This window comes from Canis aureus, chromosome 14 (genome assembly GCF_053574225.1).
Source record: "Canis aureus isolate CA01 chromosome 14, VMU_Caureus_v.1.0, whole genome shotgun sequence".
Lineage (NCBI taxonomy): Eukaryota > Metazoa > Chordata > Mammalia > Carnivora > Canidae > Canis > Canis aureus.
Window position 1 is genome coordinate 32,931,061 of NC_135624.1, and position 26,871 is coordinate 32,957,931.

The 26,871-nt window shown below is 57.4% G+C and overlaps 1 protein-coding gene across 11 annotated transcripts in view; it reads right to left on the minus strand.

Moving 5' to 3' along the window:
• Positions 1-6,338: 6,338 nt before the first annotated feature.
• ST3GAL1 (ST3 beta-galactoside alpha-2,3-sialyltransferase 1) overlaps positions 6,339-26,871 on the minus strand; it is a 97,195-nt gene continuing 76,662 nt past the window's right edge. For all 11 annotated transcript variants that reach the window (XM_077847325.1, XM_077847334.1, XM_077847324.1 and 8 more), the window contains 7 exons: positions 25,903-26,018; positions 24,554-25,475; positions 16,850-17,046; positions 15,754-15,933; positions 14,317-14,362; positions 12,775-12,894; positions 6,339-10,776 (listed from right to left, as the gene is read on the minus strand). In XM_077847325.1, the coding sequence (XP_077703451.1) occupies positions 10,603-10,776; positions 12,775-12,894; positions 14,317-14,362; positions 15,754-15,933; positions 16,850-17,046; positions 24,554-24,865 (1,029 nt within the window). In that variant the 5' untranslated portion in view covers positions 24,866-25,475; positions 25,903-26,018 and the 3' untranslated portion in view covers positions 6,339-10,602. The remainder of the gene's footprint in view (positions 10,777-12,774; positions 12,895-14,316; positions 14,363-15,753; positions 15,934-16,849; positions 17,047-24,553; positions 25,476-25,902; positions 26,019-26,871) is intronic.

A 26,871-nucleotide genomic window follows, 5' to 3' on the forward strand; every position in this document is an offset into this window, starting at 1 on the left:
CAGCGTGGCCCGGCCGGCTGGGGGTCTCAGACAGGGTCAGGATCAGGATCGCCTGAATGCTGCCCACCCCTCCCCTGATCAGGCCAGGCCACGATGGAAGCACATAGCCCATCTCCTCTGGCCGCTCCGTGAGGCGGATTCAATGTTTGCTAAACTCGACCGCCATCCCTTGATCCTGGGTTTCCAGGTCCTGTCGCCCGTGGGCTCCAGAAGGAGGTGAGGCCGGGCTCTGAGCTGCACCAGGATGGTACCGTTGTCGTTCTCATGAGGCCATTGGGAGAACTCAGCGAGGAAGCGCACGATCCGTGCCGGGCAAACAGAAAGGACTTATGGAGACTATCACTCGAAGCCCATTTTACAGGTTAAGAAACTAAGGTTCCCAGATATCAGGTCCCCTCCCCACCCCCGCCCCATCTTACAAAGCTAATGAGTCACAGAGCAGGGCCGCGGGGGGAAGGCAGCAAGAGTCCGAGACCTGGAGGGCCGCGGGCACAGGTCAGCCATGCGTGCAGGGAGCTCAAGAGAGCTTCTCGGCTTCTCCACGCTCGCTGGGGGTTTTGGCCTTGTCCAGCTGGGCCAAGGCTTTTCCTCTTGACCCACATCTCCTGGCTGAGTGCAGAGATACCAGTCTCCTTATCTGGGGGGTGGGGGTGGAACTGAAACGTAATGCCAAGTGGTTTGTTTTAAGTTCTGACCTTGTACACACGGGTGTGTGTTTTCTCCTGCTGTTTTCATCTGCTCTCTGGGGCCCAACCAAACCCTGATGGAAAAAATTCTGGTGGAAAGGAAGGCAGGTCCGTTGTGCCCTCTGGTGGCCAGCGTTGCGAGGTGGCCCGGTCAGCACTCTAGGCCAAGGTCAGAAAGGGTTTCCCAGGACAGGCCGTGCCCTACTAGCCCTTGGGGGGCGGGGGCTCATCTTCCAAGTGCTTGAGTCTGGAGCAAAGCTGATAGTGCCTTGGCCCCACGCTCTTGTGGGAAGCTGAGGCTTCTCATTCTCAGCCAGCCAATACCTGGCTTTTGAGGTCCTGTGTACACCCCTTCCTTGCTGGCAAGTGACCACACCCCCTAGAGTCTAAGCTTCCTGGTTAAATTCTCCTCCAGTGGGGTATTGTGCTTCTTGGAGGGATTGTTGCAGGACTGAATGAGATGAATGGAGGCAAAGCACTGAGCCCGTGTTGACCAGCGTGCCAAGGGAAGCGTGGTCATCGTGAACCATCGCCCACTTTTCCTGGTCTTGTCGCTCTCTGACTACCTGCCTGTCTCTACCCGGCCCCCTTGGTCTGTGGTCTTCTTTTTTTTTTTTTAATTTTTAAATTTTTTTTTTTAATTTTATTTATGATAGTCACAGAGAGAGAGAGAGAGAGAGAGGCAGAGACACAGGCAGAGGGAGAAGCAGGCTCCATGCACCGGGAGCCCGATGTGGGATTCGATCCCGGGTCTCCAGGATCGCGCCCTGGGCCAAAGGCAGGCGCCAAACCGCTGCGCCACCCAGGGATCCCCGGTCTGTGGTCTTCTGATGGCAGAGAACTTGTCTGGCCAAGCCCCAGCCTCCGGGGGCCCTTGGCGAGTATTTATCAAATGAAATGTATGTAAGCCTAAAGTATATTGGTTTTGCCCACTATCCCATCAGGCAGACCAGTTAGGAATCGTTTTCCACTTTGCAGAGAAGCTCCATGTCTGGATCCAGGTCTAGGACTCTCAGGGCATGTGGGGGACCGTGATCCAACCCAGCCCTCTTCATGGGGGCGCCTCCAGTGGGGAGAAAGCTTCCAGCCATCTGCAGGTCTACACCCACCAGGCAGAGCGCTCTGTTTTGGATAAAGGTTCAGCAAAGCCAGTCCAAAGGTTAGAAAACATGGAGAGGGAGGAGTTCTCAGGTGTCATGAGTAGCCACAGGAAGGGGGACCTGGACCTGGGTGGCTCTGCAGACGCCCTCAGGGCACTCTGCTTTCTGCAGCAATAGTTCATACAACCAGTAGGCACCCCTTCTGGAAGGCCTGAGAAAAGATGTTCTCAGGTGATAGCACTCACAGCCCCTGGCTTTGGTCTTCTGTGCTCCAGGAAGCGTACCAGGCACAGGCGGGGAGCTCCCCGGCCCTGTCAAGAGGGAGGCTCACTGCCCTGACACGGGAGGCATGCCTGAGGGTCCTGAGGACACTGTGAGCATCCCAGCCTCTGGTTGCTTTTCTCTGGCTCCCAGCAGCAGCATCCAGGGTGAGGACCATGCCCTTAGGGGTCCACACTGATGTTTCTGGACTTTATTCCCCACCCCCTCATTGTCGCCAGACCTTTCTCTAGCTGCACCTGCCATTGGGCTACCCCATTGCCCTTTTGTCTGTGCCCTGGCACCTGCCATCTTGCTGCCTACTTTCCCTCATTCCTGGTGGACTTCGCAAATTCGTTGTGTGTTTCTACCCAATTTGTGCCTCTACTCCAGTGACTTTAGTGTCCCTGTAGAGCTCATATATAGAACCTGCCCCCATGGGCCTGGACCTCTACTCTCCCCCCACTTCCTCCCTCCACCTTCAGCCTCTCCATCACCTGGTACTGCTCCATCCTGAAGGCCACCTCATGCCTCATTTCTCCCTAAAGTCATCTTGGCCTCGGGGGCACTACACCTCCCCGGGGAACTGTGGCCTCTCTGCTCACTGTTTCTAACCCTCCTTGTGCTGTCCCCGCTCCTAAGACTGTGCCTGCTCACTTCCTGCAATTTCTCATCCAGACCCGCAGCCCCCATGGTCTCTAACCTGGCAGGGTCCATGTCTCTGTGTCCAAGTGGTGGGAGTCTTAGGGCCACAATCCTGCCTTTCTGTAACAAGCTCTGAGCTAACAGAGAGATTGATTTGAGAGCCTGTTGTCACTTGTAGTTTGGGTCAGGCTGAATCTGAGGATGTGACTTAGAATTGCAGCAAAAGATCCAGTTGGCTCTTGCTTATCTCACCCAGTTGAATCGACTTTTCTATCCCTGGATGTGGCCTCCTGTCTGCAACAGGCAGGCCAGTCTGGAATAAGCCCCTTAGAGGCCCAGAAACTAGAGATGTTGGGGACCACTGTACTTTCCAGAGCCAACAGGGTGTGGCATCCTGAGCTCCTTTGTTGCTGTGTTCACATGGTGGTGGTGGTGATGGTGATGGTGGTGGTGATGGTGGTGATGGTGGTTGTGGTGGTGGTGATGAAGGTAGTGGTTGTGATGAAGGTGGTGGTGATGATGAAGGTGGTGGTTGTGATGAAGGTGATAGTTGTGATGATGGTGGTGATGGTGGTGATGGTGGTGGTGATGAAGGTGGTGGTTGTGATGATGGTGGTGGTTGTGATGATGGTGGTGATGGTGGTGGTGGTGGTGATGAAGGTGGTGGTGGTGGAGATGAAGGTGGTGGTTGTGATGATGGTGGTGGTTGTGATGATGGTGGTGGTTGTGATGATGGTGGTGATGGTGGTGGTGGTGGTGATGAAGGTGGTGGTGGTGGAGATGAAGGTGGTGGTTGTGATGAAGGTGATAGTTGTGATGATGGTGGTGATGGTGGTGATGGTGGTGGAGATGAAGGTGGTGGTTGTGATGATGGTGGTGGTTGTGATGATGGTGGTGATGGTGGTGGTGGTGGTGATGAAGGTGGTGGTGGTGGAGATGAAGGTGGTGGTTGTGATGATGGTGGTGGTTGTGATGATGGTGGTGGTTGTGATGATGGTGGTGATGGTGGTGGTGGTGGTGATGAAGGTGGTGGTGGTGGAGATGAAGGTGGTGGTTGTGATGAAGGTGATAGTTGTGATGATGGTGGTGATGGTGGTGATGGTGGTGGAGATGAAGGTGGTGGTTGTGATGATGGTGGTGGTTGTGATGATGGTGGTGATGGTGGTGGTGGTGGTGATGAAGGTGGTGGTGGTGGAGATGAAGGTGGTGGTTGTGATGATGCTGGTGGTGGTGGTGGTGATGGAGAAGGACAGTTTCTGTTGTCTCTTCTTACAAGGCCACTGATCTCTTCATGGGCCTCTATCCTCATGACCTGCTCTAAACCGGATCACCTCCCAAAGGCCCCCTTCCAAGTAGAATCACACTGGGGGGTTAGGGTTTCAATATATGACTCCAGGGAACACAATTCAGTCCACAGCAGTGGGTCGGAGTTGAACACAGACAGTCTCTGAATCATTCCGTGTGTTCATAGCACATTAGGTGTGGTGGGTGGCCAGCATTTCTGAGAAGCAGTTTCCTGGGATTCACCCATCCTGTGAGAACCCAGTGTTTCAGCTGAAGGTGACCAAGAGGGCTTTACCTTGTTCTATGGGGCTCCAGGGCTTGGGCATGTCCAGGGCAGGCCTTAGAGGGAGCAGAGCCACAAGAGCACTTGAACACATTGGCATCATCCTACAGATGGATATTGTGACGTAGGGGTGTCAGGACCTGCGCCCCGGAGGTGCCTCTACTTGGTAGGTTTTGAGTCCGTGAACAAAGTAGAAGCAGAGGGACACCTGGGTGGCTCAGTGGTTGAGCATCTGCCTTCGGCTCAGGGTGTGATTCCCAGGGTCCTGGGATCGAGTCCCACATTGGGTTTCCTGCAGGGAGCCTGCTTCTCTCTCTGCCTGTGTCTCTGCCTCTCTCTTTGTGTCTCTCATGAATAAATTAAAAAAAAAAAAAAGTAGAGGCAGGGAGGCAGGTCCTTCCCCAGCAGCACAGAGGGACCCTTGACTCAGTCTAGGTTTCCACCAGCGTACAGGGGTCCCCGGGCCTCATACAACCTCTTCTCTTGGGAGGGGATGTGATCTAACATACGGAAGGTTTCTTTAGTGACAGAAGAAGAAGGTTAAAGAAGGTTTTCTTTAGGGGGGATGCATAGCATGGAGGGGGCTCCAGCTCTTGCCTCTGTGTCTGGGCAGGTGCCAGGGGGGTCCTCAAGAAATGTCCTTAGGTCCTCAGGGCTCTCTGTGGAGGGTTTTGACTAATTCCATTCCCTTCCCTGGCCTCCTTCCCGCCTGGAAAGCGGGTGGGGAATGAGCTCCCCGCTGGCTGAGCAATACGGATGGGTCCTGCCTGCATGTGTCACCACCTGGTGGCTGCTTTCCCACATTGCAGCTGGAACCTGAGCTCTCCCAGGAAGGAACTTGTTAGAAGCTGGGTCTCTAAATGGGGAAGGGGGGGGCCGTGTTAACAATACTCCCCGCCCCAGAGAGCACAGCAGCCCTGATGGGGTGAGGATAACAGAGTGATGGGGGAATAAGGAAGGGGAATGCTAAGAGTTGGAGAAGCCACTTGGAAAGCAATCAAGGGTGATCAGAGCCCCCAGCAGTGGCTGCAGGAGCCTGGGAAGAGGTGCAAGAAGGAAGGGGAGGGGGCAAATCAGCCTGGGTGCCCAGGGAGGGGGGCTCACAGTCTGGCTGGCATGTCCTTCTCCACGCACGATCTTGATTTCATAACAGGAAGCATCTATCGGAGGCTTCAGGGGCACGTGTTTCTTAGCCTGCAGTGTGTAACTCATTGAATCCTCAAGCAGGTTTCTAAGGTAGGTACCCTGGCACCCCGGCTTTACCCACAAGGAGCTCAGGCACAGAGAGGTTAAGGACCTTGTTCGAACTCACACAGCTAATAAGAAGGCCCTGGAGTCAGGCCGCCTGCGTTCCTCTCTGTGCCCTTCTGCTCCGACGCTGCCTTCAGAGGGTCTCCGCAAACTTCCCAAATGAACCTGGGAGACGTCCTTGTGGGGGGCTGCAGAGTGACAGACAGGGAGCCCTGGGTCTGCTTGCTTTGAAGCCCACCTCTAATCCCATCTGGCTTTGCCCACGTGGAAACCCGGCAACCGCTCACCAGCCCCACAGGGCTGCTTGGAGAACTCAGGATCGTGCCCAGGGAGGCCTCGTGCCAACTGTGACGTGCCACGCAGATTGGGAGCTACTACGGCTGACGCCAGTTTTGCATTACAGAACCCCAATCCTGGATCTCTGATCTGTTCACAACAAGACTTGGGCCGACTCTGGATCAAACTTGGATGCATCCGCAGATGTACCCATTCATCGGGAAAAGAATGAACCCTCATTAGGCCCGCATGGGGCCCTGGCCAAGGCTGTTTCACTCAGCAGGTGCTTGGAGCAGCTGGCACAGAGGTCACACCCTCTCTGACGGCCAGTACGGTCACGTCCATCCGACAGAGGGGGCAGCTGAGATTCAGAGAGGCTAGGTGACTCATCACTGTCACACAGCAGCGAGAGGCACAGTGGCATTTGAGAGGCTCATGCTCTGAACCCCTGGGCACTTGGTCGGGGACGACCCTAGACCAAGGAGCCGCTGGGCCTCTTGCAGGACGGAGAACAACCCCTGACCGGACGACGCAGAAACAGGACGACCATCCCCGAACGATAAAATAGCTTTGTTTTAATTCACTTTGATTTGGATCATTGGAAATATTCAACAATAAATAAAACAGAGCAGAGGCCGAGGAAGGCAGGCTCTTGCAAAGGTCATTCAAAAAAGCATCCAGGTTAGCGCTCGGCTACAAAACACACACAGGAGCGAGGCCAGAGGGAGAGGGAAGCAAAATTTTAAAACACCAACAATGAACCCAACATGATTGCAAAGAACAAAAAAGTGCTCGAGAAACTTTGGCTTGGACGCGAAGCCGGTGAGGGGCCGGCCCCGTGGGGCAGCCGCGTTCGTCCTGGGGGCGGCCCCTCCAGACCCGGGCCCCGGGGTGAAGCGGGCGTTGGGCGCAGGGCTGTCCGCAGGTGGCCACCAAGGCCAGGCCCGTCCTTGAGGGAAGCGCAGCAATGGGGTCAAGGGCAAGGGCAGGGCAGATGTCTGCTGGGCGGAGAGGAAAAGTAGGGGCCAAGAGGATGCGAATGCTGAGGCTGGGACGCGGGGACTGTCGCTTCACCTGTCTCCGCTCTTCCTCCCTGGTCCCCTGCTCTTCCCTGCATGGAGGCATCACGGGGCACCCCACAGGCCGGGGTGCTGGTGTCTTCAGGACAGGCCGGAGCGAGGCAGCGGACTCGGTCTCAAACCGGTCAGCCCAGACCATAGGGGACGATGACCAGCCAGTGGCCTGTGGGAATGTTTGCTTCCAACCAGATGCCCGTGGTGGACACGATGACGACCCCGAGCTCTCCGGAGGGGCATGGGCGGTGGCTGGTTCCCGATGGCACGAGGCCGGCTTTGGCCGGACGGCGGCCACTCAGGGCTTGCGCCTCCCTGGAGAAAGCTGTTTTGGTCCTACCCACGCGAGGGACGGTGAGTTCTTTTCTGTTTCCCATTTTGCTTTGTGTCCAGGCTGCCTTGAAGAGGACCATTACCGCAAACATCACAGTCCTGAATATTCCCCGTTGACTCCACTCTACTCTGGACCTGGAGAGGCTCGGTCCTTCTGGCCTCAGCACTTGCAAGAATCACACCCGGACACCCCCCCCCACACCTTCTCGTCTGGCTTCCCCGTTTTAAGTCCCGTTTTCTTGAATCTGGCTTCTCCCACTAAGCACATGCCCCTAAAAGCATCTCTTTAAGAACTTTCTTTTTTGCCTGATGGCTCTGGGAGCCAGACACTACGAACCCACCCTAACAAGGGGGTGAGGACAGGGGCGGAGGGGGGCACGTGGAACCAGGCCTTGCATTTGCGGCAGGTGACTCCAGCTCCTGGCTCCCCAGGGCCGGGGAGGGTGCTAAAATCTCTCTCTCCCTCCTCGGCCCTGGTCTTCCTGGCTTCGGGCTCAGCACTGAGAGAGGCAGGGATGCCTCTGCTCCCTGCCCCGGGGTCCAGGACTGGCCTCCAAGGGAGCTCTGTGCTTGAGGAGCAAGCAGGGCCCTAGGCTGGGAGCCCAACACTGGGGTGGGCATTCAGGAGCCTCCTCCGAGTGGGGGGGCGGTGGTTCTCATTATCCTGCCCACAGCCACGAGCTCTGGGGGAAATACTCTGGTTGGATGCTCAGCCACCCTTACCCCAGGTACGGATGCCAGGGGGCTGAAGCCCGTCGGTGCATTCGGGTCAGACCCCTTTGCTAAGCCAACGAACACAAAGACAAGTCTGCTGGGGCTGAGGGAAGAGCAAGGGTGTCTCCCTCACTGGAGGGATGGGGGGAAAAGGCAGACACCGGAGCTTGCGGGGGCCACCACGTGCAGCCTGAGGAGCCCACCTGTGCCCGGTCACAGTCCTTGGGGAGGCTGGATGGAAGCCGGCTGGGAAAGCCCACCTCGAGGTGTGTTCAACATGCAGCGATCGTGCTCTATCTTTGCTCAAAGGGTCTGACTTGCGTTGTCCAGCACCACGGGTTCACTTTGCAAGCCACTTCCCTTCTCCGGGCCTCGCTTTTCTCAAGTGTTACATGGGAAGGCAGGTGGGAAGTCCTCTCAACAGCCTGGACAGCCCAGTGGGGTGGGGAGGGAGAGAGACCCCCCCCTTACTCTGGGGACCTGTCCTGACTCAGCACAGCCCCGACGCAGGCTGAGCGCTCCGGACGCATCAGCTCTGACTGGACTCGGCTCTTCCAGGACTCGGGGAGGAGCTCGGAGGCCGCTCCGCACCCACTTCTCTCAGCGGATTCATCAGCCAACCCACAGATGCCTGCTATATAGTCTTTGGGATTTATGATCAGCTTGCTGACCTCGTAGTGATTTATGAGCCTTTAGGGGTCAAGAGAGTCTAAGTGTTGGAGGATTTTAAAGCTCGAACGGGTTTTTGTTTGCTTGCTGTCGTTTCGTGTTTTTGTAAACCATTGTCTGGGTTCTGAACCTCTGACAATTGAATGAACGCTACGGCACCGCTCCCCAGGAATATATGCTCATACACACAGGCTTGGGGTAAAACACGGGCGTGGCGTGCTCTCTCTGGGGACACTTGTGAACCCCCTGAAACCACCTGTGGCCCCCTGAGCTCCCCAAATGCCTCCCTCTCCGTTTGCAGAGGCAGAGACTGAAGCCAGGAGAGCAGAACTTGCCGGAGTGCTGCTGCAAGGAGCACAGGAGACGGGCCCCCGTGACAGCCGGGACGCTGTCACACCTCTTCGAAGTAGCAGTGGCCTGTTAGGAAATGCTCTCAATAGGAAACGTGGATTTTCTGATTCAGTGTCAGCAACCGGAGCCAACCATCGCTGCCCTGCCTGTGTGACTCCACTCCCCACCTGGCCCCAAGGCCATCCCGCTGGGTTTTGCAGATTCTTAGCCTGAGAATGATCCCAACCCGCAATGATGGAGAAGGGAGGCAGAGCTGAGGGGAAGGAGGTACAGAGCACTCGGAGAACCTACCAACCTGAAACCCTGGCATTTGCCCACGGACGAGCCCCCAAGCCCTAGATATGCATCCCCCTCCCAAGTCTGAGGACTCCTGCAAACCTTGACTTAAGCCCCCCATGCCCCGGCTGCCAGGTGAAGCGAGAGCAAGCTTAATTAAAACATCAGGACCAGCCACGGAGCCACAAAGTGCACGCGATGTCAGCTGAATTAAAAAAAAAAAAATCAATAAATAATCATGAGGAGGAATCAGAGCAGCCCAGAAGTGAGAGGATGAGGTATGTCTTCTCCCGCTCCGAGGGTCATGTTCCTGGGATGGCCCCACAAACTCCAGGACACTGTGCAGGTGGCCCGGAGGGACTTGGCCTGGAGGGTGAGCTCCTGGGGCAAAGTGCTGGCTGGTGGAGGTTCTGTGTGTGGCCTTGGAAGGTCACGGGCCCCAAATCCATCAGTCTGTGAACCTAAGAATGACGTGCCGCGGCTGACGCACCTCTGGACGCCGTTGAGCATCATCCTAGCTTCATTCCAGCTCCGGCACCGCCTCAGGAAACTAGTAAAGATGTTACCCAGCTCCAGAGCAAGGGGGTGGCATTGCTGGGGGCGGGGAGAGGGGGGAGCTCCCCACTCCCGAGTTAAGGCTTTTGCCTTATTTCAGCCAATGCGCACAGCTCTCCCCCAGACACAAAGGCACGTGGAAGTAGTCAGATCTGCTCTCAGCCATCATTTATGGCCACAAAGATCGATCACTCGAGGGAGCCTCAGCTTGCGAAGAAGACACCTGCTGGAGTCTGAAACACTTGGCCAAGCGTCTGTGAGGACCCTCGGCGCAGGGCGCCTCTCCTGGCCGCCACGGAGGAGCTTCGGGAAGACCGCAGAGGCGGTGAGGGAGGGGCCGGGCATCGTGCAGAGGAAGGTGCCTTCTCACCCCCAGCGTCCACGTGGCCCGATGTGGCTCTGTCCCGAGGTCGTCCTCACCCAGCAAGCATCAGAGTCAGAGAGTCAGCCCGGGACCCCTCTGCCCAGGGCCAGTGTCCTTCACTTTAGAACACAGAGTCTTCGATATCTCCCCCTCTGCCCCCCCAAAGCCGAAATGACTTGAGCGTTTGGAGACCGGACCTCCTCCCGCGTCTCCCCACCTGCCCCCTGCTCCAGGACAGCAGTGGCGGTGCAGGGAGGTGGAGGGGGGGTGTCCCCATCCAAGACCAGTTCTGACACTCGCTCTGCAGACCCAGCAGGTCTCTGGGGCCTTGCTGAGTCGATGCTGCCAAATGTCGGGGTGCGAGGGGGCGCGAGGGGCACCTGAACACGCCCCCGAGGCTGGCCCTCAAAGCCCCCAGCACAGATCGGCTCCAGCAGAGGCTGGGGCTGGCCAAAGAGGCGGGCTCCGGTGCTCCTCGGCAGCGTCATCTCCCCTTAAATATCCGGATCTTATTGATGGACGCCAAGGTGGCCGTCACGTTGGACTCAAAGTCTCCGTCGTGCACCCCGGTCTTGCGGAAAGCCCCCGCCGATGGATTGTTCTCCCAGTAGTGATGCCAGTTCCCCTTACTGTCTGCCCCGAAGCCGTACAAGTCCACCTGTGTGTGTGTGGGGGGGGGGCAAAGCAAAGGTCAGAACCAGACAGCAGGGCTACAGGAAGAAGCTCGAAGGACGGGCGCCCACAGGGAACCCCCAACTCCGTCAACACCACCTCCGAAGAGCCGCATGAAGCCTTCTCCCCATGAACCCTTCCAGCTCCTTGCTGGGTCTCCCAGGGGCTGAGAGGAGCAAAAGCACGAGAGGTCAAAGTCAAGTCTCCGGCCCAGGGGTGGCCCACAGGGTGCTGGGCAGGAGGGCCCCTTCCCCAGGGCCTGCAGGGAGAGCGGGGTTGAGGGCAGGGCCACCTGGGGCTGGAGCCTGCGAGTGCCAAGCCCACTGCTCTGAGCCTCACGTCCCCCAGCTGGAAACTGGGGCCAAGAGGGAATGAGCACATGGAGGCAGGTGGTAGGTGCTGTTCTTTTCCTTCCCTTAGGCTAATGTCCAAGTGGTCCGGGGGCCTCCAGGGACCAGGACCCTTGCCCACATGTGACAAGCATTTACTGAGCATTTCCTTGATGCCGGGCACTGCGCTACATACGTCAGACTTCAGGGAGGCCTTCGTCAGGGCCCCCTGGGTGGGCGCTGGGGAAATCAGGGACGCGGGAGCCTCAGGGTCTCAGACCTGGAGCTTGTGACTGGCCAAGGGCACCAGTGAGGGACAGGAGCTAACCTCAGGCCTCCCATAGCACGGAGGGCAGGGCCCAGAAGGAATCTAGGGATCTGCGGGCACAGGTGACATCTGAACTGGGTCTCGGGACAGGAGTGGAAGACGTCCGGGAGGGAATAATCGAGGGCCTTCCAGGGAGAGGAAGCGCTGTCTGGGCAGATCTGGGGATGGGGCCCCACCCAGGGCCAGGGACAGGAATGCCAGCAGGGCCACAGCAGGAGGGAAGAGGAGGGAGTAGCACTTCTGAGGGAGCCAGCTGGAGAGAAGGAGGAGATGCAGCTTCTGGGAGAGACACCCAGGGTCTTGATGGCACAGCGGGGCTGGGGTGGGGGTGGGGGTGACGAAACCACCCCTGCCCCCTCCCTGCCTGGGATTCCACCCAGGAGCCAGGTGGGGCAGGGGCGGGGATGGCTGCATGGGACCAGAAGGCACGTCTGATCGCGCTGCCGGACGCAGGGTCCAGGAGGAAGTGGGGGGTGGGTGCTGTGGTCCCTCCCGCTCCTCTGGCCAGGGCTGCAGCAAGTACCCCACAGCGTCGATGGAGATGCGGGCAGGGCCTGGTGGACGGTCAGGACAGTCCACGAAGGAAAACACAAAGCACGCTTGGCAATCACGGGTTCTCCACCTCGGGGAAGAGCGGAACCCCTGGGTGCCTGGTCCCCACTTTCGGACATTCTGGTGAACATGGGCCTGGGCACGGTCTGGGTGCTGGGATTTAGCTCCAGGGACGATTCATTCTCTTTCTTTCTTTCTTTTTTTTCTTTCTTTCTTTCTTTCTTCTTTTCTCTTTGATTTTATTTACTTACTCATGACACACACAGAGAGAGAGGCAGAGACACAGGCAGAGGGAGAAGCAAGCTCCATGCAGGGAGCCTGCTGCAAGACTCAATCCCAGGACCCCAGGATCACGCCCTGAGCCAAAGGCAGACGCTCAACCACTGAGCCACCCAGGTGTCCTCCAGGGACAATTCTAATAAGAGGCCGAGATTCAAACCACAGGTCTCCCTATTACGATCGGCTCCGTTACTCTGCCCTCCACGTCTGAGCTTCCACCCACGGGCTCTGCCTCTGCCTCGGGAGCCCGCACAGAGGGAGCCAGGACCCTTGCTCCTGAGAACGTGCTCCTCCGAGAACAGCGCTACTCCCTGAAACCCACTGTGACAGCAGCGCTGCAAGCTCCAGCGGGGAGAGAAGGAATCAGAGCTTCTGGAAGAAGAACTACATTGGAGCCCGCGGCGAGGAAGGAGGAGAGCCTGAAGGCAGGTGCTCTCAGTGACGCTCCTGGAAAGGTGGGAGGGGGAGCCCTCGTTCCCCAGGGGGTGGGGCGTACCTCGTCGCAGATGTGCAGCGAGAAGATGACGGAGAGGATGCCGGTGGACGGGTACCGCCCGTGGCCCTGCAGCCAGCTGTCGAAGACGTACTTGATGAAGGCCGGGTGGTAGATGAGGATCTGCGAGGGGAGGACAGAGGCCTTCGTGAGCCACTGCACAGGACGCCAAGCACCCGTCAGGTGCCCCCCGCTGCTGGGGCCTCGGGGGACAGAGCCGTGAACGGAACCGGGAGCCCTGCACTCGTGGGCCTTACGTCTAGTGGGAAGGACGGGCAGTAGCCTGACCCCGGGGCCAAAGGATGCTAAGACCCAACTACAGAAACGTGGAGAGAAATTAAGCAGAGGAGACAAGAAAGCACTGGAGGGGAGGAGGCTCCCTGAGAAGGAGACTTCCAAGGAACATCCAAAATCAGGCCAGCGAGGTTCCGGGAAACAGCATGAGGTGGGGACGGGATCGCTCCGGTCACACTGCAGGAAACACATGCACCGAGACACCTGTCCTGCCGGCGATGGGCCTGAACAGTCTCCACGCCCTGACATGGCCCCATGTGCTCGCCTTCCCTCTGCTCGTGTGACAGATGAGGAAACGGAGCTCAGAGAGGCTAAGCCGTGGGCCCGGCGTCACACAGCCAGGCTGGCCATGTCGGGAGGTGTCTGCTATCAGACCTGCCCTTGCCTCCACCTTCACAGCTGCCATGAGGACAGTGAAGGGGACTTCTCAGGCAAGAGAGGGTGAGCATGCACGTCTAGGAAGCCTGACGCCAGCCCCCAGGAAGAGACTGGAGCTGAGGACCACGCGGGTGTTTGGTGAACGGTTCATTGCTCAACCCAGCCTCAAGCGACTGCCGTCTGGGAGGCTCCCCCTTCCACCCACTCAGCCCTACAGGGATTCCCATGTGGCTTCTCCCCCAGGCGGTGCACTCCAGTGTGAACAGCAGGTGCTGGGGGCACAGGGAGCGCTCCAGTTCCAGCCACACCATGAACTGCCTGTGGGGTCCTGAGCACGTTACTTGACCTCTCTGACCCTCATCTCGACATCTAAAAAAGCACAGTGTGCAACGGACACGTGTGGTGGACACGTCGTGACTTTCATCCTCCGGCCCCTTGCCCAGGTCTTGGCCTACCCCCTTCTGGGGAGGAGGAGCCAGGGAGGCAGGAGGTGAGGTCTGGCTTTGAAAAGCTCACCCCTGTGCAGCTCTGATTCTAAATGCAGCCACATCAGCACCCCTGGAGGGCCAGTTAAAGCCCAGGTCACTGGGCCGTCCCCTCCCTGTAGAGTTTCTGATGCAGTTGGTTTGGGGTAGGTCTGAGTATGTGCATTTGCAACAGTATATCCCGGTGACACCGCTGGTCGGGGGCCCCCACTTGGGAGAGGCTTTGTCAGGGTTTGTCTGTCGAGCCGGGAAGCTGCGTGGAGGCCTCCGCCCGCCCAGGGGCCCAAGGGCTCTCTGCAGCCAGGTGCTGGCAGAGGGGAGAGGTGGTGCTCTCTGTCACCAAACTGAGCCTGAGCTCATAGGACGAGGATCCTCAGCCTCAACTTACCTTATCCTTTTTCACTTTGATCTTTGCAGGAACAGGAACATAGGTGCTGCAGGCAGAGAAAGAGCAGGTGGTTAATGTGGGAGGGGGTGGAGGGGGCTGAGGGGGCCAGGCCGCAGCGCTTGGGGCTGACCCTGGAGAGGGAGGCAGAGACGCCACTTCCCGCCCCGGCCTGTCCTCCTGCAGCAGTGGCCCATTAAGGACACCAGAGGGCGCTCGTGGCTCACTCAAGAATTTTCTATATATATAAAAAATATGTATATATACATAAAATGTATATACAATATACATATGTATATTGTACATATATGTATATATAATATATATGCTTTTTTTATTGAAGTTCGACTTGCCAACACATAGTATAACACCCAGTGCTCATCCCAAGAATTTTTTTTTTAAATGCCATATTTTCCCCCAGAAAGGTGAAGACCAGGGGACTGGCTCCAAGCAAGCCTGAAGGAGCCTGATGGAGCACAGCTCAAAGGATGAAGGATGAGCCCCACAAAGGCCCCCTCCCATCTGCAACGTTACGTGTGCCCCAAGGTGCAGATGTAAACGCCTCACGTGGGATCTACTGGGGCAATTCATGCTCCTGACCTCATGGGACGGGGTGGGAGGAGAGGGCAGCTGAGCTCAGGCTTGGCCCGCTCCTCCCCTGCCTGAGCCTGCGTCCCTCACTGCCCTCCTGAGGGGGTGGCCCCAGACTCCTGCACCCCAGGCCATCAGGCTTGGCCGGGACCCGGACCAGGAGGCTGCTGGCCATCTGGACAGGGAAGCTGCTTCTTTTCAGGAAGAGTAAGGGACCTAGGGCTCAGACCGAGGCCCAGCCTGGCTCTCAAGCTTGGGCAGCATGGTTGGGCAGGCCTCCATGGGGGGTCCTCCCCGGGAGGAGGGAGGCGAGAGGCACAAACCGCGGAGGAATGCAAGGAGACGGCAAGTGCCCAGTACCCAGTGGGGTGCCTGGAACAGAAGAACCGCTCAGGTGAGCCCCCCACTCTCGGGACAGCTCACGACGACTCAGGCTGCAGCTGCCAGCGGGCGCTGGGCCTCCCTGCCTGCCCCCAGTGCTCTCTGGGGCTATTTTTAGAGCTCCCAAGGTGGGGGGCTGTCAGCCTCGGGATGCATGGCAGAAACAAAGCAGATCTGTCATGTGCAGAGTCCTTTCTGGGGGGGGAGGTCCCTCCTCCCGAGGAGTTTCCAGTAAGCCCTAGAGCCTATTCTGGAGTCGTGAGGAGGGGGGAAGGTCAAAGCTTGCAGGGTGTTAGCAGCAGAGGAAGGGACCAGGAGTCGCTGCAGGCTGGGTGGCAGCCTGCAGACTGCGGGGCTGGTGCATTCCAGAAGGAAGTCCAGCGGGGGAGGCATCCTGGTGCGGGCACCACATGGTGGGGGCACGGAGGACCAGTGAGGGCGTGGGGGCTCTCCACCCCGGGGACTCACTGAGAGATGGTGCCTGTGGTGGTGGCACTGACCACCCACTCCAGGTCGGTGGTCTTGAAGGGCACCAGGACCATGCTGACATTCTCCGCCAGCTCCCTGAAGCTCTCGGGGTACACCAGGTGGTGGGTGGTCTTGCTCCCGACATCCATCTCGAAGCCCGCCGTGGGGGCCTTGTTCATCCTGGGAGGGAAGGGACAGCGGGACACGCATCGCATCACGTCGCAAGGGGGCGGCTTCGATGGAGACGATCAGGACACAGCTCAAATGCTCTTGCTGCTTTCCATCTCTTACGCGCTCTGGAGCGAGCCTGACCGTGGCCACTCCTGCTGACCTACTGTGCGCAAGGCCCCGTCCTGGCCAAGAGGCGCGCCTCATTACATCCGAATGATGACTGCGCCCGGGAGGTATTCTCTGGTCCTATTCTATGATGGGAGAAATCTGAACGCCAAGAATTAGTCCCAGGACACGGAGCTGGCAAGTGTGCAGCCTTGAACTCAGGTCTGTCTGACCTGGGACCCGATGCTTTCCCTCCCCCACGGATGTTCCTGCCGCACGCCGGGCACACAGAGGCTCCGAGAAGCCGGGTGAGAGCAGTCTAAGGACATAAACGCAGAGATCGCAGAGACAGGAGACTATTCTAGAAGGTGCCTGGGGAGCAGCGGCCTCACTGCCGAGTGAACAACGTGGAGATTATAAGAAACCCAGGATACATCTCTTCCCAGGGAAACTATTCTCCTTGGTGACAGGGAAATGCATTTACATTAAAAGCACATAGTTTTTATTACAGCCTAGGTTGCAAAATGGGGCTGAATTTTAAAGATCAGACAAGGGTCTGCAACTGCCTCTTGCCCTCCCTCCAGGCCTCTCTGTGCAAAGCTCCCGACCTGCTGGCTTCCTCCTGTGTATGGTCTCCCATCGGGGTCCAGAGAGGCACTGCTGGTCTACCTCCTTCCTATAATGCACAGATGGGGAAACTGAGGCCCACAGGGAGCCCCCAAGGTCCGAAGGGGAGTCTAGGCCTGCTAGGACTGGGTCTTGCCCTCCTGGCCCTGAGCCCAGGCGCCTCCCGCGGCTCCGAGGGGCTCCAGGCGCTCACCTGAGCACGAAGTCGTGGCTGTCGATCTGAGGCCCGTACCAGGACTCTCGGAGGTTGCCAGAGTTGCCCACGACTGCGCAGCGCCGGCAGCCCACCGACCTCTTCTCCAGCAGGGGGTCCACGTTCCCGGGCACCACCTGGAACAGCTCCCTGATGGTATCGTTCAAGTTGTTGGGTTGCTTCTCCCGCTGGAGCCTCTGCGGGCGGAGGGTGGAAGGAGAAAGGTCAGCTGGGCTGTGCTGCCTCTGGCCGGGGCCCCTGAGCCCCCTCCCTGGGCCCCCTTCTCCAGTACCTTCCCTTCTGCAAGGTGCCGGAGGCCCCAGGAGGCTCAGCCAGCCACCTCCCCGCTGGTCCAGAAGCCCAGGGCCCACTCCAGGAGACGGGAGAGAGCTCCCTCACTCATTCTGCAAAGGCTTATTGAGCACCTACTATGTGCTAGCTCCTCCATCAGCCGGAGGCAATGACATCGGGTGATAGGAGAAGGGTCAGGTGACCTCTGAGCCCACCTCCCTGCTTCTGCTCCCTCCATCCTCCTGCCCCCGCCACTCCTCCCAGGGGACCACTGGGCTCCAGCAAGACCAAAAAACCAGCCCTTTGCTGGATGCACAAGGCCTCCGATGTCTGCCTGGCAAACTGTTTTCATCCTTGAAGACCTAGCTCCAGACTTCCCACCTCCTCACTCACGGTAAAACCTGGAGACATTTCCTAAGCAGTTATCACCTCTGACCCCGTCGCCGTGCCGCAACATCTATACCACACCACATCTGAACTGTGGATGAGGAGGATGCTCTGGGGCCCGGGCTGGCTGAACCACAGGTCCCAAATCCCAAACCAGGATTTGAACCCAGGCTTTTAGAAACCCACCTCAAAGTCTCTCCCACAATACTGCCCCCATCTCAGACCCTTGGAACCTTGACCTTTCAGAAAGCCCAGTCCATGGGGTTGTAGGGGCCGGGGTGGGGGTGGGGGGTCAGGGGTGGGGAGGGTGGCTGTGGGGTGAGTCTCACTAGCCTCTCCCAGCCCCCTGGCCCAGGGCTGAGTGGCTGAGAAAAGAAAGGAGAGCCTAGGGCCTGCTTTGACCACCGTCCAGGAGATTCGTGATGGGGTCTATGGGGAGATCCAGAGGCAGGCAGCACCCCCGGCCCCGAGATGGAAGGAATCAGGTCTCCGAGGGAGAGGCCCACCAGGAGTTCCAGGTGGCTCCTCTAGTTAAAACCTCCAGCATCTCCTCCGTACATGTCATGAGAGAGCCACAGGCGACAAGAGCTGGACCTCTCACCACCACCCCCAGGAGGCTTATCATAAATTAAAAAGAGAGAGAGAGAGAGAGAGAAATAACGAGTGTTGGGGGAGGATGTAGAGATCCTGGAACTTCATGCATTGCTGGTGGGCACATCAGATGGTGTGGCCGCCGTGGAAAACACACACAAGTACATCCTCGGAAGGACGGAAAACAGGGTTCTCGTACGCCCGTGTTCACAGCAGCAGGGTCCGCCGCAGCCAAGAGGCGGAAGCGACCCAGTACCTGTCTACTGGCAGGTGAACAGATAAGACAAGTGCAGAACATCATTCCATCATAAAAAAGGGAATTTCAGGGGCCCCTGTATTGGCTCCATTGGTAAAGCGTCTGCCTTCGGCTCAGGACACGACCCCCCGAGTCCTGGGATGGGGCCCTGTCGGGCTCCCTGCTCAGCAGGGAGTCTGCTTCTCCCTCTTCCTCTGCGCCTCCCCATCCCCACCCCCAAGCTCCTGATTTCTCTCTCTAATAAATAAATGAATAAAATCCTTAAAAAAAGGAGGGGGGGAATTCTGATCCATGCTACAGCATGGATGGGCCTTGGAAACATGTTTAGTGACAGCAGCCAGACACAGGAGGACAAATGTTGTAGGATTCCACTATATGGGGTCCCCTAGAGGAGTCGAATCCACAGAGGGTAGGCGGCTGCCAGGGCCCGAGGGAGGGCTAAGGGGAGGGAGTTAGGGTTTAACAGGGCAGGGTTTGGGGCACCTGATGCTGGCTCTAGAGGGTGGTGTTGGTTACACAACCCTGTGAATATCCTTCCTGCCACCGAATAGTACACTTAACAAATGGTCAAGATGGTAAATATTAGGTTATGTACATTTTAACACAATAAAACAGAACAATCCCCAGATTAAACACCTGCTTCCGATAAGATCTCCTGGGCCGGCTCCAAGCTCCTGGGTGGGCAGTCACCCAGGAACTCGTCTACTCAAAGAGCCTGACCCCGGAGCGCTGGGCTGAGCCCAAGATCCTGCGCTTCCAACAGGCTCCCCGGGGGCGATGCTGCTGCTGGTGTGGGTAGGGAGGGGGCCGCGGCCACGGTCCTGCAGGAACCCAGGACGGGGCCCTGTGCGCCCAGCGCCGTGAGGACACGCTCAGGGCTGGGGTCCTCACCCCTGCGTCTTTACCTCATGGGAGTCTGGCACTGTCCCTGGGATTAAGGAGGGACACGGCATCCTCTGGCCGGTGCTCAGCAGTATTTACTGAGCACCTAGTACATCGCCGAGGCCCCGGGGTCTGAAGTCTTGAGGGGCGCCCAGGGGACGTGACTGGGGAGCACAAGCACAGCGGTGTCTTCGCCCGGCTATTACTGACTCACTCATCTTTAATGGCTCATTTCAGAAAAAAAAAAAAATCAGTTCATTTTACTAGGAAATCTCCCATCCTGACCACAAGTGGAAAGTGAGGATTACTTGGCAGAAGCAAAAAAAAAAAAAAAAAAAAGTAATCGCACGAAACAATGAGAACAAGACGACGTTGCTGGATTCCCGCTCGCGCTGTTGCTCGCCGGGCAAGCTGCCCACTCTTTGCTGGAAGGAAGACCAGCAGGTGCGGGAGGGGCGCGGAACGAAACGTCGGGTCGAATTAACGTCCTTGCGACTGCAAACACAGCAAGAGAATGGAGAGCGGACTCCCTTCCACGCCCTGGGACGCGAGCGTCTTCTCAACGCCCGGCCCTGGCCTCGCCGAGCATCGCGCTGCCGGCCACACCCGCGGCTTCGGCTCTGCGGTCCGCGGTCGTGCCTCGCCGGGAGGGGTGGACACGGGGCCCAGCGAGTCTGGGAAGGGCTGGGCCGCCGGGCGCGTTTGCATCCACACAGGAACTGGGGTGGGAAAGCCCAGCTGAGGTTCTGCAGCTCTGAATCCTCAACCCCCCACCTGCTCACTGCTGCGTCCGTGGCCCTGCGCCCGGGGAAGGGGCGCTCCCATTGCCCTGACTTTTGCAAGTGACGGTAAAAGCATCACCAGGCTGCTAACTCCCGCACGCCAGAGGATGCTGAGAAGTTCAAAAACACCGTCCCCCTCCCTCCCCCTGTCACTCTTGCAGGGGAGTGTCCAAGTATCCCCCTTTGTATACAGTCGGCGCTCCATAAGTGCCTGCCAACTGGGGGCTGGGGGCTCCTTGAGGCTGTCCTGTGACTTAGGGCAGGGCGGGGAAGCAGGTGCGGGGTCTGCTCCACCGGGCTGGGGCCAGGGGGGTGCACATCGCGGGCACCCTCACTCGGGGCACAGACACCGAATGCTTCGCTCACGCTCACCGCCCCTGCACTTCGCCTGACGGCACGGGGGAGCCGGCGGGTGTGAACTGCGGCACAGACCACCCAGCCTGGAGGCACGACGTCCGGCCTCCTGACACCCCTGGAAAGAGGTACCCTCTCCCGCCTCCTACCCTTCCTCTCTTCTTCGCCCAGGGAACCTTGCTCCTCCTTCCAAATCCAGCTTGCCCTGCGGCTCCCGTCTCCGGAGGCTTCGCAACTCCCAAGGCATCTCAGTCCCTTAGACTCCAGCTCCCCACAGCTCCGGCTCTGACCCGCACCCCCTCCCGGCCTCCCTTCTGGGGTCCAGGGGAAGGGAGGCCAGTGTGCTGGGTCCCAGGCCCGGCTCCTCACAGGTGGCTGAGTGGCCTGTCTTCCCTGGGCTGGGTGTCCCCTCGCACAGATGGCAGGAGCACCCAACTCTAGTCGTCTGGGGCAGAGTGAGTCCAGGGAGTCGGGGCCTCCCTCCCCTGTCACGAGGCACCAGCCACCTTCAGCTGGTTCTCCTCCAGCTGAGCCCCCAGCAGCCGCCCCCACCCGCCAGCCTCTGAGCATCTGAAAGGCAAGGGCTCCACGTTTGGGGTCTGGGGTCCTGGGTCCAGATCTGTCGACGAGATGGTCCCGGCTGCGAGGGGGCCTACACCCAGCGCTGTGATGCATCCTGGAGTGCACAGGGTGGTGTTGACCTCAAATACCCTGTGCTCCAACCAGAGAACAGGAATACTTGTCCAATACGGGGTCCTGATTCTTTCCTCAAGACACGTGGGCAGGGGGCGCCTGGGTGGCTCAGTCGGTGAAGCCTCTGCCTTCAGCTCGGGCCATGATCCCACACTCCCCAGGATCGAGCCCCACATCGGGCTCCCGTTCAGCAAGGAGTCTGCTTCTCCCTCTCCCTCTGCCCCTCCCCCTGCTCCTTCTCTCTCTCTCTTTCTCAAATAAATAAATAAAATCCAAAAAAAAAAAAAAAAAGGCCTGTGGCCTCTGTGTTGTCCAGGAACCTAAGAAGCCGCCGTACAGCCCTGCTCCTTTCTATTGATTTCTACTGGTGAGGGCTCTCTCCCCGCCACCACCCATCCCTTCCAAGTGGCCACGAAGGGCTGAGCTGCAGGGAAGAAGGGGTGCAGCTAAGGGCTGCAGGTGGGGACACGGGAGGGCAATTTGATAACATCCCAACAGTCGCTTAGAAAAACGTTCAGGGGCAGCCCGGGTGGCTCAGCAGTTTAGCACCACCTTCCGCCCAGGGCGTGATCCTGGAGACCAGGGATGGAGTCCCACGTCGGGCTCCCTGCATGAAGCCTGTGTCTCTGCCTCTGTGTGTGTGTGTGTGTGTGTGTGTGTCTCCCATGAATAAATAAATAAAATCTTTAAAAAAAAAAAGAAAAGAAGAACGTTCAGCCTTGGATAAGCGCTGTTTGGGGGGCGGGGCGCGGGGGAAAGAAATTCATTCAGACTTGCCCATTCAGCCGGCAAATATAAATACAAGTGTTAAAAACTAACGCTTGCAAACAAACAAACAAACAAACAAAAACTAATGCTTGCAGGGGTGCAGAGAAGCGGGTGGCTGGCGGGCAGCTGTGATGGCCTCAATCTGAGACTCAGCCAGATGAAGAGGTTCCTCAAAAGCAAGACCTAGAAAGTCAGGAGCAAAACCCAGGCACCGTGATGCACGGTGATGCCAAGTCCTAATTCCTGAGCCTAGAAGGCACAGAGCGTGTCCTGTGAAGACGCAGGTATAGCAAGAAACGGAATTTTTTTTTTTTCTTAGACCTTTTTATCCATCCTGGGCCAAGCCAGCCTGAGAGGTTTAGGAACTGCCCTCCCCGAAGACCTTTGGGAAGGAAGCCGGTGAGTACTGTCCTGCTACCCATTCTAGAAGTTTCTCATCATCACTTCTAGGTACTGAGGGCGAGATTGGGTGTGCTGCTAAGAGCAAATCACTTTTCTTAACCGAGTTTTCGCTCCTCTATCCCAGTGGTTATGGAGGCAATTCCGCGACCCCTCGTCCCCCTGCCAGGGTCACCTGGCATTATCTGGAGACATTCTGGTTCTCACAGCTGGGGGGTGAGGAGAGGGTGCCGGCATTTGAGAGGTAGAGACCAGGGATGCTGCTAATACACATCCTACAACGTGCAGGACGGTCCCAGACACAGAAGATGACTCCGAGGGTCAAGAGCACGAGGTTGAAACCCTGCCCTAATCCTGGTCAAGCATGGGCCACTTCAGCAGACACTGGAATCTTCCAGGGGGTGAAGGCCTGGCCTGTTGTGGCCCGTCACCCCAGGAATCGCACGCTGAGGTGCTCAGCACGGCCCTAGTGAACCAAGACTCAGCCCGGGCATTCCGATTCACTTCTCCTGAGTCACTGTAGACTCTTCTCAGCTGTTCCAAGAGACCGTAAGCTCCCAGAGCGCAAGAGATGCTTAGAGAATCGTGGACTGGGAAAGCCGGCCTCTTGCAGGAAGGCCTCCCTGGTTTTCTCAGCCTACGGGCAACTCTCTGTACTTCTTAACATGATATATGAAGAACTTCATGAGCCACGACAACGGCCTCATGGCTCGCACCCCGCTCCTCGCTCCCATTCGGAGGTTAGCCGGGACGCCCTACCTCTCCAGCAACCACGCAGGCCTTTCTCACGCCTCCAGGCCGATACACAAACTGGCCCCTCCACCTGGAGAGCCCCCGTCTGCTCCCCACCTGGACCACCTCTCTGAGTCCCTTATGATGAGCTGCGCCACTATCTCCCCCGGGAAGCCCTCTCCGAGAGCCCCGGCCCCAGCCCCAGGGTTGGGTCCTGGGCCTCTGCACCTGCTGTGCCGCTTCCCGAGCAGCACCTATCACCCTGGCGTGTGGCTGTCTGTCTCCTCCCCTCTCACCGCCCCCTGCAACCCCTAAGAAAGGGAAGGAAGATTGCCTTTTCGGTCTCAGTCTATTGGTGTTTGGCATATAGTAGGTGCTCAATAAATCTGAGAGGCATAAATTATGTCCTACTCCCCTCCGCTCCCTTTTGGGGTTCAGCAACCAGAATAACCTCTCAAACCACTAGATCAGATCACAGGACTCCCTTCAGACTCACAGTGGCTTGCTGTCGCACACAGAACAGACCCAATGCCCCACCGTGGGTGCTGCCCACTGCCAGGTCCCCTGCTCCTCCAATACACCCCAGCAGGGGCCACCCCGGGCCTCCTAGGCTGGATGCCACCATGACCTATAGCACATTCTCCGGATCCTCCCACGGCCGATGCCTCCTCTACCTCTGGGTTTTAGTTCAAGTCTTGTCTCCTCAGAGACCTTCCCTGATGGCCCCATGTTCAGAGGTCCCCAACCCCAGCTTCTCTCTATCACAAACCTCATCTGACCTTCCCCAAGGCATTTCCACCTGAGCCTGTCTTCTTGGTTTCTTAACTCTCTCTCTCAGCCAGTTCCATGAGGGTAAGGACCTTGTTTCTTTTTTGCATCTCAACATCTGCAGCGAGTGGAGCCAGTAGCCTCCACAAAGGTAGGTCCAAGCCCCAACTCCCGGAACCTGTGAATGGGACCTTGTGGGAAAGGCACTTTACAGAGATTGTTGAGTTAAGGATCTGAAGATGGGGGCACCTCGGTGACTCAGTGGTTGAGCATCTGTCGGCCTTTGGCTCAAGGAGTGATCTTGGGGTCCTGGGATCCCCCGCAGGGAGCCTGCTTCTCCCTCTGCCTGTGTCTCTGCCTCTCTCTCCTTCTGTGTCTCTCATGGATAAATAAATAAAATCTTTAAAAAAAATAAAAGGATCTCGAGATGAGATCACCTGGAATTTAGGGCGCCCTGAACGGAGTAACCGGTGGCCTTGCACAGAAAGGCAGAGAGAGACCAGAGATGCAGAGAGACCCAGAAGAGAGGGTCAGGTGGAGATGGAGGCAGGCAGATGCGTCTGTTGTTTCAAGGCACCCAGTTTGCGGCAGTCGGCTCCAGCAGACCCCACAAATGAATACGGAGCGCTCTGCACTGATTTACATGTAGCAGATCCTCGATAAATCATTGTTGAACGAATGAATGCACGCCAATATCCCAAATCTGGCTAAGCGCCCGGCAGGGCCCCAGGTGCACCCCTCCCCGCACTCGGCACGCCCGCCCCGCTGGGCCCCAGCCCCACACCCAGCCCCGGCTCTCACCAGCCACCAGCTGTAGGTGTCCTCCTCCAAGAGGGCGTTCTGGGCGGTCAGCAGCGGCTGCATGGACCGGTTGAACCTCTCATCGAACCAGGCCGAGACCCTCTGCTGCCCGATGCAGCGGGCACAGGTGCAAGGCCTGTGAGTGTATTTCATGAACTTCTTAAAGTTCTCTGAGAGCTCGACAACCATCTGCTTGGGAAACCAGGTGGTGGTCACCATGGTGTGGGAGTAATTCAGGAAGAAGGAGGTGAGGAAGATGAAGAGGACGAGGAGGGTGAGCACTTTGAGAGTCCTCTTTCTCATGGTCACCATCTCTGCTCTCTGGATGGGCGCCTCCCAGGGCTGGTGGGGCTGGAGGAAATCACACCTGGTAGACGGGGAATTTGGAACAAAATTCCCAGAGACGAGAGGCTCAGTCACAGGGTGAGGCAGGGACTCGCAGGGGGGCCTCCAGACCTGCTATGGCCGACCTCACTCCCGCCAGGTGATGGCCACACCGGTGCGCTGGACATCACCCTGTGGTGGTCGGAGGCTAAGTGGACCCCTCGGGGAGTGGGGCTGACGCTTCTTGCATATAATTGGTCTTTTCAGGAAACTAGCAGGCTGCTTTGTCAGCAGTCCTGAAACATCCGGCAATGTCTCTTGAAGCTTTAATCAAACTTAATAAAATGACTGCCTTTGCCATCCAAAGGGGTTGAGGGGTAATTAATCTTGGTGACAGGGCAAGGACTCTCGGGGGTGAGGGGAGGACCTCGGAGGAAGGTTCACAGTGCAGGATAGAGGGGAGCTGTCTTTGCCTCTCTTCCTCCGGAAAAGGGTGATGTGTGATGACGCTTAATTAGAAGCGGTCTTTCCCATGCTGTCACCAGGGATGTGCAGGTAAGCAGCCCGCCCGATGAAGGCACTGAGGGTTGTCTGTCATCTGTACAGAAAAGGAGGAAGAAAACAGGATGAAATTCTATTAGTTTGCTCTAAAACACCATTTCCCTCTCACCACCTCCTCCAGGATGAGCTCTGTCAGCTTGTTCTGGGGTCAGGCCAATGTGGTGGGTGGCAATGGACCATCTCTTTACCCTCTTGGGCCTTGGTGTGTGCGTGTCTATACTGGGATGTCTACGCCCATTCTGCAAGGTTGCTAAGGGACACAGGAGTCGCCCCACCATCTTTCCCCCAACCAGAACCAGGTACATTTAAGCATTCAAACGAAGTCTGTGGAATGAGTCAAGCGTGCACGTAGGGTGCAATGCACACAGCGATGGCTCAGCACAGGCCAAGGGCATGCTACTTTCTTTCTCCGTCACTCCCTTTTGGGGTTTGAATTCCATCAAGGACTGTACGCTTCTGCCCACCTCAGCCCTCAAACTCTGCCAATTAGCCTCGGGCCTCCGGAATAGGCTTGAGATGGCGCAGGTGCAGGTTCTAGTTTACCAGATGTATGGTCTTGGGAAGTCAGGTCAATCTTCCTCTGTAAAATGGGAAAACAACACCTCCACTTACAAATGGTTATAAAGATAAGATAAGATGCTACATGCCGAGCTTCTGGGATCTATTGGGCAATTGCTAAGCTTTTCCTCTATCAATGCATGGATAAATATTCTTGGGTGATCCACTAAAAACCAGATGCGATGGTAAAAACCATTCATGTACAGCAACTTCCTGCAGCCGTCCTCCTTGCATACTGCCAGCCTGATTGGGGTTCCCCATTTTGTGCTCAGAATAAACTGAGATTCAAGGAGGTGAAATGACTTGCCCAAGGTCATGGGGAAAGGGGGAAGCAGGACCTGAATCCCAATTCACGGGCCTCTGATTCCCCGTGCCTGGAGGGGCTCTGCTCTGGAAGCGACACCCTGTCTGTCACGGGTCTACAGTAGGAAGAAGATACAGAAGTGGGGGTGGGAGGGTATATTTTCATCAAAGAAAGCAAACAGGGACTCTTCAGATGCCCGCCACACAAGCCCCCCACCCCCTAGACTGCACTGGCTTTGTGGTGGTCACATCTCTTCACATGAGCATGACGACTCTGGTCTTTGCTCAGAATGTGTCCCTCGTCCCCGACCTAATCACCGCCCTGTCAATTTGTTCTCATCCTCGATATGTAGATGTCCACGAGCAGGATCCATTTTTTTTTTCTAGGAAAGTGACAGTTGAAGGGTTATTGATTGCCTTCTGGTAGGAAAGTGGGGGGGGGGCGTGGGGAGGGGATGCTTAAAAATCAGGTTAAATCCATCGTGCCCTCCTGGAGACATCCAATATGTAGCAACATGCTACAGCCTCTCCCAGCTTCCTCAACTCTCAACTCTTCAGCTCAGTTGGCAAGG